The sequence below is a fragment of the Python bivittatus genome, unplaced genomic scaffold (genome assembly GCF_059951505.1).
Source record: "Python bivittatus isolate LINGU-HERP-01145 unplaced genomic scaffold, Pbiv_v1 ctg000610_np1212, whole genome shotgun sequence".
Classification (NCBI taxonomy): domain Eukaryota; kingdom Metazoa; phylum Chordata; class Lepidosauria; order Squamata; family Pythonidae; genus Python; species Python bivittatus.
In genome coordinates this window covers 7,724,646-7,737,557 of record NW_028277088.1, presented here as the reverse complement: position 1 = coordinate 7,737,557, position 12,912 = coordinate 7,724,646, and the positions used below count along the sequence as shown (strand labels likewise).

Genomic DNA, 12,912 nt, shown 5'->3' with positions numbered 1-12,912 from the left:
TACTATTCGGTAATACCAAAAACTTCAATGTAATTTCTTCAGAATAAGTAATGTATTCCTCACTGCGTGAAGCCTTTTTTAAAAAAAATCTCCAATCCAGGAAAAACAAACAAAAATCTGATTAAGATTAAAACGCTTTCCAAACATGTTTGATGCAGAGGTGAGCAAATTCTCAAAAATTTAGTTTGGAGATGATCCACAAGCATTCCAATAACCTTTGAAATATTTTCCTAGTCAAACCAAGGAGTGGGGAACATAACCCTATTCCGATCCGCCTATATAGCCTTTGAACTCTCTTTCTGCTTACTTCTTTTTTAAGGAGCAGCTAGAGGAGAAACTGTCCTGGAGTTATCGCCTTCCCTTCCTTCTCCATTGCATTAACATGCTGAGTAGATGTGTGCTGAAAGCTTTTTGCTATGCACATTAGCAGACGGAATCTCAGAATTCTTCTCTAGTTCAGCCCAAAATAAGACAATAATTCTAGAATCTAGAAAACCAGCCTTCCCTTTGTGGCAGGCTTTCCCCAGCACCTGAATTTAATTTCTACTTCAAACAGGAAATCTACACTGACATCTCAGGCTTAATGTCCCCAGGATGGCAAAAGAACCTAGAATTCGAGAAAGCGACTCTTTATCAGGTAGAGTCACCTTCCCCAGAGCAGCAAAGCAAACCACCTCCAGTGTTGCATTCACCATGAACTGGTTAGTTTAAGGGAGTCCAAGTCTTCTAACATTACTGCAGGTTAGTGCCCTCGTCCACTTACACCCACAGCTGCATCACTTGAGCTATTTGTAAGGATTTTGTGTCCCCATATCTCAAACAGCTGTTCAGTGGGGGAGGTCAGAAAATAAAGTTGGAAAAGGATCCACAGTTTGAGAAATGCTGTTTTGGGACACTTTGGGGAAAATCCTGGGAAGATTCTTCAGCTTATCTAACACTCAGAGAAACCAGTGATTTCACAGATGTTTTTGGGCTCTCAGTCCCCATCTGCACCAGACAGCATGGTTAAAAATGATGAGAACTGGTTCAACAATTATCTGGAAATCCACAACTTGCTATCCCTGGTCTAAAACATAACCTTCTGATTGGATTAGAAGCTGAACAAGGCTGGAAACAAAAGTGCCTGAAGTTGAATGGTGGTGTAGCACAAGCTCATTTTTGTATCAGAGCCACAGGAGTGGAGTATTCCTTTTCAAAAGGGTTTAGTAAAAGACACTAACTAGCAATACTAGTTAAATTATTGCTGACTTTTGCTTTCATGAAGCATTAAATAAGTTCAAAACTTTTTCTCTTTAATGTTCATTGTTCACTGGAGATATTAAAGAGAATACTACAAGGCTCAGATTCCTTTCAACTGTACATTGCACTTTAAATTTGAAAACCTAACATCTGCTCATTACATCAGTGGTGGTCTATGGTATTAAAATAACTATTGTGCTCACCATGGAACTAGTTGAGAACACCCGATATTTAATGCAGTGACATTAGCACTCTTCCTTATAAAGCAATCACAGATTGCAAGTTCTGCAAATTTGCAAAAACAAGAACACAAAGTGATCTGTTCAGAAACGCACCGTCAGACAAGAGTTCATTTACAAGAGACTTTAAGTAACACTATTAGCTTGCCCCCTTCCTTTCATGGCAAGTCCTGTTTCAGCTCTGAAACCTGCCAGATTCCCAACACTCAACAGGTATCCCATAAAAATGTTCTCCTCTTCACTGGTATAGCATAATGAGGGCATACTTCTTGGTAAAGTTCTTAAGGATCCATCTAACAGAGACCCAGTGGCATATCTTTTGAAACAAAAGTAAATTTTGGCTGTGTGTTTCCAAGAGGAGAAGTGATATCGGGAGTCATAAAACAGCTGAGCAGCTGACAGACTTTCTGTTGGTTTTCAAGATGGTTTGCACCCTACCTCAAGAAGCCAGGTGCTTAAGACATAAATCAATGTAGAATTCCTGGACTAGCCTTGCCGCAACAGGGGGGCCTGCAAAGAACTTCTCTAGGGCCTGCCCCATTATTCCTTCATATAACAATGGTTCTTTCATTCCGGTCCCCTTCGTTTTAAAGGTGACCATATGATGAACGATACTTGGAGAAATACTATTTTACTACTCCACCATGCTATACCAAGCAACTGTCCTTTGGGTACTTGTAGAATTAAGAATTGCTTCAAGGCTTTGAAAAAGGGCAGCAATTTCAAGGACTCTGGGAGAACAGCCATTAAGAACAGGCTTGCTGTGCATGAAGTCTGTGCTGAACTTTTTCCACCAAACAGTCAAACTCAGAAACTTCTCGGAAATAAATCAAGGTAAGCTCTTGACCACTTTATGGTGAGTTATTTTCTTCCCAGGTGCAGGGAGCTCACACTGGCTATTCAAGAAGAAAAATCCTAGCTTGAACCTTATTCTGCTTTCCCAAAGACAGTATGGATCCAGGTGTTTAGTCAGTGTGAGGCTTCTGAGGAACACCCTGTGGACAAAGCCAAAAGTGTTATTGTAATAAAAAAAAAAAGTATTGCATTGAAATTTGTGTTCTTTGAAATTAGTTGGTTTTGTTGCTAGGCTTGCAGGCAGCTCAGCCCAAGTTGTGTAAGACTTAGATTCCAATATGCTATTACTGAAGTCCTAGAAAACAATCTGATCTATCAGGCAGAAACATCTTTCAGGGAACTCCTTTCCCATAACAAAGATAAGACTTTTGTAATTGTTGTTGAAATATTAATTACCATTTTAAAAGAAAGCAAAGGGAGGGAAATAAGCAGGCCTGTAATTGAAGGGTTATAATCCAGTGAAGCGTCCTTTCACTTCTAGCCACCACCCAAGGATAACCACCCTGTTTGTTTCTGGGTACTGGATCAAAGGTCACAGTTGGGCACATCAAACATTTTCCAGCCACATCAAATTACAGGTCTAATGAGACACAGATCTCAGAATAAGCACACTAAAAGTTCGGTCCAGCAGGATGGGCATGCTCCGGGTCCCATCGGCCAAGGAATGTCAGCTGGCGGGGACCAGGAGACGTGCCTTTTCCGCTCTGGCGCCAACCCTCTGGAACATCCTCCCTCCTGAGATTAGGATGGCCTCAACCCTTTTGGCTTTTCGGAAGGCCTTGAAGACCTGGCTTTATGCCCGGGCCTGTTTCATGGTTGTGCTGATACTGACGGTTTTTAAAGATCTCTTGGCTGCATTTATGTTTATATTTAATTTTCTGTACTGTTTTAAGTGTTGACTGTTTTTATTATTGTTGGCCGCCCAGAGTCACTGGTCTGAGATGGGCGGCTATATAGATTGAATGAATGAATAAATGAATAAATAAATAAATAAATAAGGAAGGATGTAGGTCCTTCCTGCTTCGGACAGCAGAATGGAAGGAAGTGCAACACATGCCATTTCTTTTGCAGTGGGAAAAGCAGCTTTTGTTACTTTCTGCCATTCAGCCACTAATTATTCCTCCCCCAAACATTTAGAAGGCTAATATCTGGAAGCTGTTGTTAAGCTACTTTGGCTTGACTAAATTGTTGGATGAGATATTTAGGAGAAAAAAACCCACCTTTTTCCCAACCTGTTTTTCAATACATTTGATTTACTTAAAGTCACTTTGTTGACAAGGCTGCTGGCAGTGCCATCCTGAAACCTAGACAAGGACACTTCATTACCCAGCCAATTTGTTATGCCAGTTGTAGAGAGATACAGGAACTTTTAAGGCTTTTAAGATGGTTGAGGCCAAACATTCTTAGTAAAAATAAAATAATCAATTGATTCTTGGTATAGAAGAAGCAAGTTTCCTGGGGTGCTTCCAGAATCTGAGGCTGAATGCCACAGCTATTTCAATATACAAGTCACACATAGGTCTTTTCTGTCTTACTTCATTTACTGAAAAAACACTCAGTAGATGAGCTCAGGCATGAACACATCTGCCCACTCCCTAGGACGGTATTACACTCTTGTAGAATACCTGTCACTCTTAACAGGCATCACATGAAACATCCATGGGTAATAATTAAGGTCTTATCAGCTGAAGAATCCGTTTCATTTTAAAAACCCAGCAGAGATATATAATTACCATAGCAAGTTGCCGTCCTATGTTTCCTACAGTCACACCTCCTGAGAAAAATATACAAGGCAGCCAAGATCGGATATAAAGGAAATCTGGGGATGTATACCTAAAGGAAAGGAGAGAAAAAAACAATTGAGAATTGTTTGTAGTTTTAGCATCTCAACAAAATTGGTCTGCACATTTTGCTCCACTAGAAAAAGGGACAGCATGAGGAATTTGGATCTATCTTATTAGCAGTACTAAATAATTGTCTACACACACACAGACACACATTTACAGAGAATACTTTGAAAGTATGCATGTGCCTTAGGAAATGTCAAACCTCCAAGAGCTGTTAAGAAAAATCTTGTGATGCAATTTTGTAAATAAGCTCACAGAAGTTACCAGCTGGTTACAAGTTACACAGGCACAGAGTAGATGGCCTGCCTCCTTGGTCTATATGCGCAGGAGAGAAGCGGGATGGGCCCAGCAGTCCCTCAACACTTTCTCATTCATTTCCCCATCTGCAATTCCACAGGGCCTAAATGAAAGGCTGGTTTTGAGCAAAAGCGTGAGAGAGAGAGAACCTACTCTTCTGTGCCCCAAGTCCAGTTCTTTTCTTAATTGTACATACTACCAAGTCTAAAACGGTCTGCCCATATTACACAGCTAAATTTTGATCTTGCAGATAGAAACAAAGCTGTGTTGACTGATAGTTCTTTCTTTAGCAGAATAGCCACATATACTCAAAGAGCCAATTTGGTGTAGTAGTTAAGGCGCTGGACTAGAAACTCGGACACCACAAATTTTAGTCTACCCTGGGTGGACTTAGGGCCAGTAAATCTTTCTTAGGGCCACCACCTCACAGGGTTGCTGTTGTGGGGAAAACAGGAGGGGGCAGCATTATGTAGACTGTCTTGAATTCTACAAAATAAAGGCAGGCGATAAATCTAATAATAAATAAATATATTTAATAAACTAAAATAAGCGTAAGCATAATTTATGCCTTTTAAAAACGGCTGAACAATTTGAACGAAGAGAATGCAGGAGATACTTACTGATAAACTCCATTATAGACAAGAAACTGTGTAATCAGAGTAGCTACAAAAGCGATCGTAATTCCAAGACCAAGACCACTTCTTGAACGATCAAACGTCCACCAGAGGCCTAGGGACAAAGCTGCCAGGGTCAGGGAGAGCTGGATGTTGTTTGCAAAATCCAATTTCTAAGGAGCAAGCTAAGGAAATTTTAAAGTCTGGCGAGTTTCTTAAAACAAAAATCTTAACGTTTAGCCAGGTATCCCACCTCATTATATATAATATACATATATACATTTGAAAATAAATAAAAATTATCCTTTTCACTTTTTATTGGCCCTTTATCGTTCCTACCATTATCTTTTGTGTCTCATCCATAACATACACATGCAGAAATCAATTTATAGAAAGTACAAGAAGCAGGAATAGTGTATTTGAAAGACCATTTTCCTGCAAACCTGCTCAATTCCTCTTTTCAGCTGAGTATCTCAACCTGCAGGGGGCAGTCTTTTCTATATATTTTCTAAGCTCTCTTTAAGGAGACATTAATTTACACGAAATAAAATTTAAAGTGATGTCCTGATGGAGAAACTAGAACAAAGCAAAGCAAACAGCACGGGCTACATTTTCACAATTAAGCAGCCTGAAGAAGCACATCTACCTTAAAATAATGTCTTGTATGAATGCAGCTGGAGGACAGTAGATTATTGAATCAATCTCCAGTTCTGTATGTGACATTTAAAAAAGAATGCTTTCTTATAGGCCTACCAAATTTTTATGAGTGTAAAAAAAAATTCCTGTCCTCACAATTTGCTACATTTCCAATAAATTTCTCTTGATAACACCTAAGCCAGTGTTGTCCAAACTTGGCCACTTTAAGATGAGTGGACTTCAACTCCCAGAATTCCCCAGCCAGCCATGACCTAAGCAATGCCTACATTCCACAAATGAAGAGATACAGCTGGCTATGTCTCATTTTGCTATTTAAGTCCATTGGTATGAATTGTTTAAGTATTAGATATAAGTTTGGCTAAGTCTTTGGAAGCCAGAAAGGGAATACGAAGATCCTTCAGATCACGATCAGTACCTCTACCAGCACTAGCATGAAAACAAGCCCTCATGCCATAGAAGACAGTAAGTTTATTTTTGCCAGCTCTGGTAGCTTGAGTTCAGATTCTTCAAGACAAAGCTGAAAGAGATACAATAAATTTTAAGCAAATACTTTAGAATAGTGTTTTTCAACCTCGGGAACTTTAAGATGTGTGGACTTCAACTCCCAAGATTCCTCAGCTAGGATGGCTGGCTGGGGAATCCTGGGAGTTGAAGTCCACACATCTTAAAGTTGCCCAGGTTGAGAAACACTGCTCTAAAGAATAGGTAGCATGGACATTGATTTGTGAAATGTAATTATTCGAATCAATTGAAGCTGGTCCAGTAATGCTGGGAAAGATTTAAAAAAAAAACTAGGCAACTTTAAGCCAATTTTTACAAGGATACAGCACTTGCATGGTTAATGCCCACGAAGACGGCAATACATCGCATTACGCTTGCCCATTCGCGTTTGAATTTGTGAGGTTCACCAAGATGGCTGTCAATGCAGGGATAGAGTAGACCAATAACAGCTGTAAACAGAAGAGGAGAAGAATGAGATGGTTAAATTGTTTAGTTATTACTTCTAAGTTACAGTTCATTTTCCTCTCTTCAGCAAATAGCAAAGCCTATTTTTCATCTTCTGACTTCTATTAATTATATTTAAGAAACTGCCTCAAACTGCCTCATGCATAAGGTTGCAGAGGAAGCAGCAGTAGTTTTAAAAAATAACATTTACAATGCTGGGCTGATAACCTGGAATCTTCACTTCGGGTTCCCAGAGGACAATGATTCCTTGTGACTAGTAATCAGGTAAAAAGTAGGCAGAAATGGCCACTCTCTATGACCTGCCTACTACAAAAAGGAGTACTTGACAATTTCTAGAAAGTGCCCAGGTATAAATATTTATATAAACCTTAGCACTCTAAAGGAATCTCTCTTTCTAGATACAATGCTTGTATTAAAATGAAAGACTGTTGAAGATTTTTAGCCACGAGTGGAACCAACATAAAGTTTACAATTTTGAAAATACTGTAAATATTGTAAGTATTCATATGGAGTCTTTAACTAAGAATCCAGCATTTCTTCTGACTCTTTAATCCAGATATCCCACATAGATTAAATAAATACATAAATAAATACACAAATAAATCTTCTTCCACTTGGGGAAAATTTTTCTTTTCTGAAGGGTTTATGCAAATAGAAAGAATGCAGACATTTAACTTTTAATTATAGCATTTATATATTATTTTGTCAATGACAGGTTCCTCAAGCTATCCATTTAATAGGTACCTCCTGCTGAAACAGGCTGCCTTCTGAAGCAATCAACAATTACTTTTACAAATAATACTTATTGGAGTAAGTTATAAGAACGCCTCTCTAAGGCTCAAAGTCTCTGTGATTTGATTCTTAGCTACTGTAAAATGTAGAAATTCACTTCCCCCATATGGAAAATCACATGAAGTGTTTTCAGATCAGCATGAGGACCAGCTGAAAATGCCCTGGTCATCTCCATGCCAATCCTACAAGTTCCATGCAACAACTAACTCTACACTTCCTTTTGCCTGATTTATTTTACAGCCTATGGTGTAGTGGTAAAAAATCCCATCTCTTTTTGTGAAATAAAAGCAAGTTTCTTTTTGCCATCTGGACTTGCTGGAAAGAGACTGTAAGCCTGATGCCATACTTGGCCCTGGAACCAAAGGGACAGCTGTGTGCAATCTTGTGTCAACAACAGCTCTGTTAAATACTAAGACTTGAACCCTGATGTCTGAAGATACCTTCTGGAACAGACAACCATCAAAAGGGATTAGCTTACCCAGTTGAAGAAGAATTACAGTAATTGAGCTTTGGGCTTTTCCTTGTACTTTGTAATAAAAAAAAGGCCCATCTTTTGTGAGCATCTTGCTAGGAACTGAAGCTGCTCTTAAAACAGGCACCAAGCCAAGTCTCAGTTCCCCTCCTCTGCTGTCACAACATGTGACTTCCTTGTTTTTGATTGAGTATGTGGCATGTTCAGGCTGACAACCAATAGGAACAGGAGCACGCGACTCACCAGTTTCCACTGTGAACCAATTATATAGCCAAGAGTAATGATGAATCATGCCAGCTCCTGTGTTAAAAACTTGCCAGCAATAATAACTAGAGGAAACTCTTCTGCTTCCAGGATGAGGAATAATGCCAACTCTCAAAGATTGGCAGTCCAGGAAGAAGGAAACAGGCTGCACTGCTAAAGGCTGCTATTTTCTTACTTCTGATCTGGGTGTTCTCCCTGTGAGCTCAAATGTATCCCTATTGATATCGAATCGCATCAACGACATACGTAACTTTCTAAATGCCGTTCTGGGCACCTATTTGGCTCAGCAACGAGAAAAAAATGCTGTTAAAGCAAATAAGCAAGAAAATAACATACACAGTCCTGGGCAACTAACTCATCTTGGAGAAACAACAATGGGAAACGCCAACCCTTTATTTGAAAAGCTCCCCGCTCAATCCTGCTCTAACCCCGTGACTCACCTGCTGCTGTCCCACAGCAAGGGGGCACCCACCAGGCAGAGGAGAAGATCGTAGAGATGACTTCCTCAGGGAACAGCGTTACGTTCCTCTGGATCTGCAATAAGTTCAGCACCAGAGCAAGAAAAGTGCCCACCACGAAAAGCACCAGGCTGCGCTGCACTAAGTCCCTGCTTAAGTTCAAGCTGCTACCAGGGCTGCTGTCACTGTTCGAGCTGCTCGGGTGCCGCGCTGTGTGACCCACCAAGGTCAGGGGAGAACTGGAAACAGATGAACTTAGCATTTCACCCACTTTGGCTGCCAGCCCTGTTGCAGTTCCACCGAGGTGACCCTTGTATCTTCCCCTGGCTGTGCAGGAACAACTCCAGGTATGATTCTCTGGTTGGGGCACAGGGTTCTCCATCAGGTTCCTGAAAGAGGCATCAAGGTGTTACAGCATCAAGAATACTCGGAGAGCTCTCAAGCCTGCTATCTGTATAAATCTTGATGGTTCATATTTCTCTAATTAACCGAAGGCCCAATAAAATTCCTTTGACAGCATCAGCATGGCACAGGACCTAAGAGAATGACCTGAAATGTCACTATTGAATGATCCTTAGATATGACCTTAAATAAGGAATTTTCTCCTTACCTTTAACAAAAAAACAAACATACAAACCTTCCCCACAAGTCTTGGCCTACCTAACTGCATTGTTATAAGGTGTTTCACATCCATAATTCTTACAGTGGAAATGAGGCAGTAATGCTGAGTATTATTACCAGCATACAGAACTAGGGTTCCATTAAAATGGCTCCTTAGCCAAGCATATTTGCAAAATCATTTGACTTCTTTATCTCACAAAGCTGTTGTCAAGCAAACCTTGCTTTGAAATTTTTAGAACAGCAGGATAAAAACATTAAATCGTTATTTGCATTGTTTCAAGGAATATATAATCCCACAGAGGTTCTACAGAGAAAATGTATCTAAAATTCCAAACACAAACATTGACGTCAGCAGCATGTAATTTTATATATCATGATGTCAAAGCAGTAAGGGTTTTCTAGGGATAAAATATAGTCCTTTAAACTTTTGATTGACTGATTAAGTGCCAACAAGTTGGGGACCACATAGATAGACCTTCTCCAGGAGGATCTGGTCCTTCAGGTCTTCCAATGGTGCACTCATTGCCACTACAACTGAGTCCATCCACCTTGCTGCTGGTCGTCCTCTTCTTCTCTTTCTCTCCACCTTTCCCAGCATTACAGACTTCTCAAGTGAGCTGGATCTTCACATCATGTGTCCAAAGTAGGATAATTTGAGCCTGATCATTTTTGCCTCAAGTGAGAACTCTGGGCAAATTTGTTCTACGATCCATTTCTTTTCTTGGCTGTCCATGGTATTCTCAGGAATCTTCTCCAACACCAAAATTCAAAAGTATCCACATTCTTTCTATCCTGCTTCTTCATGGTTCAACTTCTATGAGGTGTGACAGGAACAACCACTGCCTACGTGATTCTGATTTTTATAGTTATAGACCCTTTATGCTTTACTAAGTATTAAACATGTAACATCAAATTGTCCTAATGCCAGTAAAATGGGAATGTTTTAAGTAACAGTTTTCAAATACTTAGAGCCCATAATCTAAAAGTTCCCATTTTATGTTGGTTATTAATCTGCTCCTTCTTTTCCTCTTCAGAATAGGGCAGACTTTGTAATAAGATGGCAAACTAGTGGTATCTATTCAGTGCTAGTACTATAAGAAAAAGGCTGCCTCTTGAGAGATCTTAGTGAAGGCCACTGGATCTGGTTGCAGAATCCATTCTGCTCTATGGACAGAACCATCAGCCTGACATCTGACTCCACCATATTCTCCTGCCAGAGAGAAGGGGGGGGGGAATAAAACAAATGTCCCTCCAAGTCAGATCAGTGTGCTTTCTCAAGACTTCATCAACGTAAGCAAGTGACTTTGGAAAAAGCTAAAGAGAGTCATCATGGGTACTTGGATGGGAGACCACCAGGAGAAGCCAAGGCCACAGGCCAGCTTGGGAAGCTGAATAAATATCCCTGAGGGCAATGGCAAGCCACTTCCATGTTGTTGCCAAGAAAATGACATGGGCACGTCAAGGAAGTCACAAGGAGTTGAGCTTAACTCAAGGGAGTAGCTATGTTTTTACCTGACCTGTAATTGATACTTCCTTTCCCATTTTTCTCCCTCCAGCATTTAACTGCATTTGGAGGAAGCTTAAAGCCTCCGCTGCCATTTCTCTTGATCCTACTTAGCCCTACAACTGCTGCCTGCAAGCAGTCATGCAGAGAATAAGCCAACAAGATGTTAACCAAGCGTGGTGTGTAGGTGTGAGGCACTTAACCCTCCCAGCTGCCTATTGCAAGGGGGGGGGGAGTTTAAAAAAGAGAGCAGAGAACCGCTGCAAAGAGCCACCAAGTGAATCCAACCCAAAGGTCCATATCTCTCCCCCCCCCCCAAAGGCCAACTGGATCTTCTTACATGCTAGTTTTCTCCAACCAGATCAGTCGGGAAGGACAGCTCTTCTTAACCCCCCTGGCCCCGGCCGTCCAACGCACCTGGAGAGCGCCCAGGTGGAGGAGGCTGATTTGCTGCAAAAGGCTAGAGAACCGGGGCTGCCTCCTCTCAGCAGCTTCGAGGGCGAGGGGCTCTAAGAGCCCACCAGGCAGGGCGCGGGGAACACAGGGCTTCCCCCTCCGCCCGGTACCCGCAGGTAGACTGCCCCCGGCTATGGAGTCCCAGGTGTCCGCTCGCCGCCCGTCTCCCGCGAAGCCGCGGTGGTTGGGAGGGGCAGCGTCTCTTTCGCCCCGCGCGCCCCCCTTCGCCTACCTGCTGGGGCTCAGTAGCGCCGTCCCTCTCGCTCAGCCCGCGCGCACACGCGCCGCCTCGGCCGTCCGGCCGGCTTATAAAGGCGCGAGCGCCGCGGCGCGAGGCTCTCCGGACGGCGCCCCCCGCCCTCGAGCGGGACGCTGCTGTCGCTGACGCGGCGGAGTGGGAGGGGGAGGGAGCCGCGGAGGGGAGGAGGCGGGCGCTGCCGAGGAGCCCCGGGAGCAGCATTGCAGTCTGGTGAGGCTGGCCAGCCAATCGGAGCCAGGCGGGCCATATGACGTGAGGGACACACCACCCGCCCTTCCCTCAACTGACAGGGCGGGAAGGAGCGAGCGAGCCAGCGAGCCGGGGGGGGGGGGGAGAGGGCGCGTGGCAGGAAGGAACGTCCCAATGCTAGCACGGGGGTGGCGCCCTTAGCTGGGCCCGCGTAGGGGCGCCCGCTTCTTCTTCAGGCAGCCCGGCTCCCCCCAGGGAACCCCCAACCGTCCTCCCGTCCTCTCTTGCCGTTGGCTCCTCCTCCCCGTCCTGTCACCGCTACTGGACGGTTGGTGGCCGCGAGAGCCCCGCGAGGTAGGTCAGGCGGGGAGGCCCTCCGAAGGCAGGCGCTGCTGTACCTGGCTCTTTTAAGCTCCGGAGGCTTTGGATCACAGCTCCCATCCCCCATCGTCGCCAGTGACCTTGCTGGGAGAGGATGATGGGTCTTGTAATCCACCAGTTTGGAGGGCACCAGTTTGAAGCCGTGCTGGACAAGAGAGTGGGGATGAGAGTTAGTTCCCAGTGTGATTTTACTGGGAGAACTGGAAAAGCTTTCCTAAGAGGCAAAAGTGTCCGCAAGGTGTGGTCAAAAAAGTCAAGGGGGTCGCCATCTTGACTTTTTTGACCACATCCTGCAGACACCCCTGCTAAGGGAGAACGTAACTATGGATGCCAAACAGCCTAGGAGCTTTTGACGTTACCTGCAGGGTGGGAGATGTTGTCTTGTTCGTGCCCACACTTTGGGAGTGGCCCGGCTTTATGGCAGAAGAACCCACAACCTGCCCCTTTTCCCTGCCAGCGTTGCTCCAGTTTGAGGGAGAAGGGAGGCTGGCCTTTGTCATGCTATCTTGCCTCCTGCCAAAGGGCACATTATGAAGAAAATAACCAACAAACTGTGTCAAAGTGCCTGTCTCTGGAGGACTGAGTCTCTCCACTTTTCCCTTTCCCCAGATTTCCTGAGCAGTTTTTATCTAAGTGCAAATGTGTAGTAAAAGTAAGAGTTGGAAGGGCTGTCTAGCCCTTGAGTTCTGCCTCCACTAATGCAAGGATCCAAATTAAGACATCCCTGATAGCTGAATGCCCAGCTCTGCTTAAGCACATCCAGAGAAGAGGAACCTTTGCTTTCTTTAGGAATTACTTCCAG

At 43.3% G+C, this 12,912-nt stretch overlaps 1 protein-coding gene across 1 annotated transcript; it reads right to left on the bottom strand.

The window, feature by feature from the left end:
* Positions 1-225: 225 nt before the first annotated feature.
* Positions 226-11,671, bottom strand: INSIG1 (insulin induced gene 1). The gene is made up of 6 exons (XM_088150330.1): positions 11,514-11,671; positions 8,683-9,089; positions 6,574-6,698; positions 5,098-5,264; positions 4,067-4,166; positions 226-2,473 (listed from the first exon to the last, which is right to left on the bottom strand). Exons 2-6 carry the CDS (start codon positions 9,080-9,082, stop codon positions 2,444-2,446), a joined length of 822 nt encoding a protein of 273 aa, XP_088006456.1. The 5' UTR covers positions 9,083-9,089; positions 11,514-11,671; the 3' UTR covers positions 226-2,443.
* Between the last annotated feature and the right edge of the window lie 1,241 nt (positions 11,672-12,912).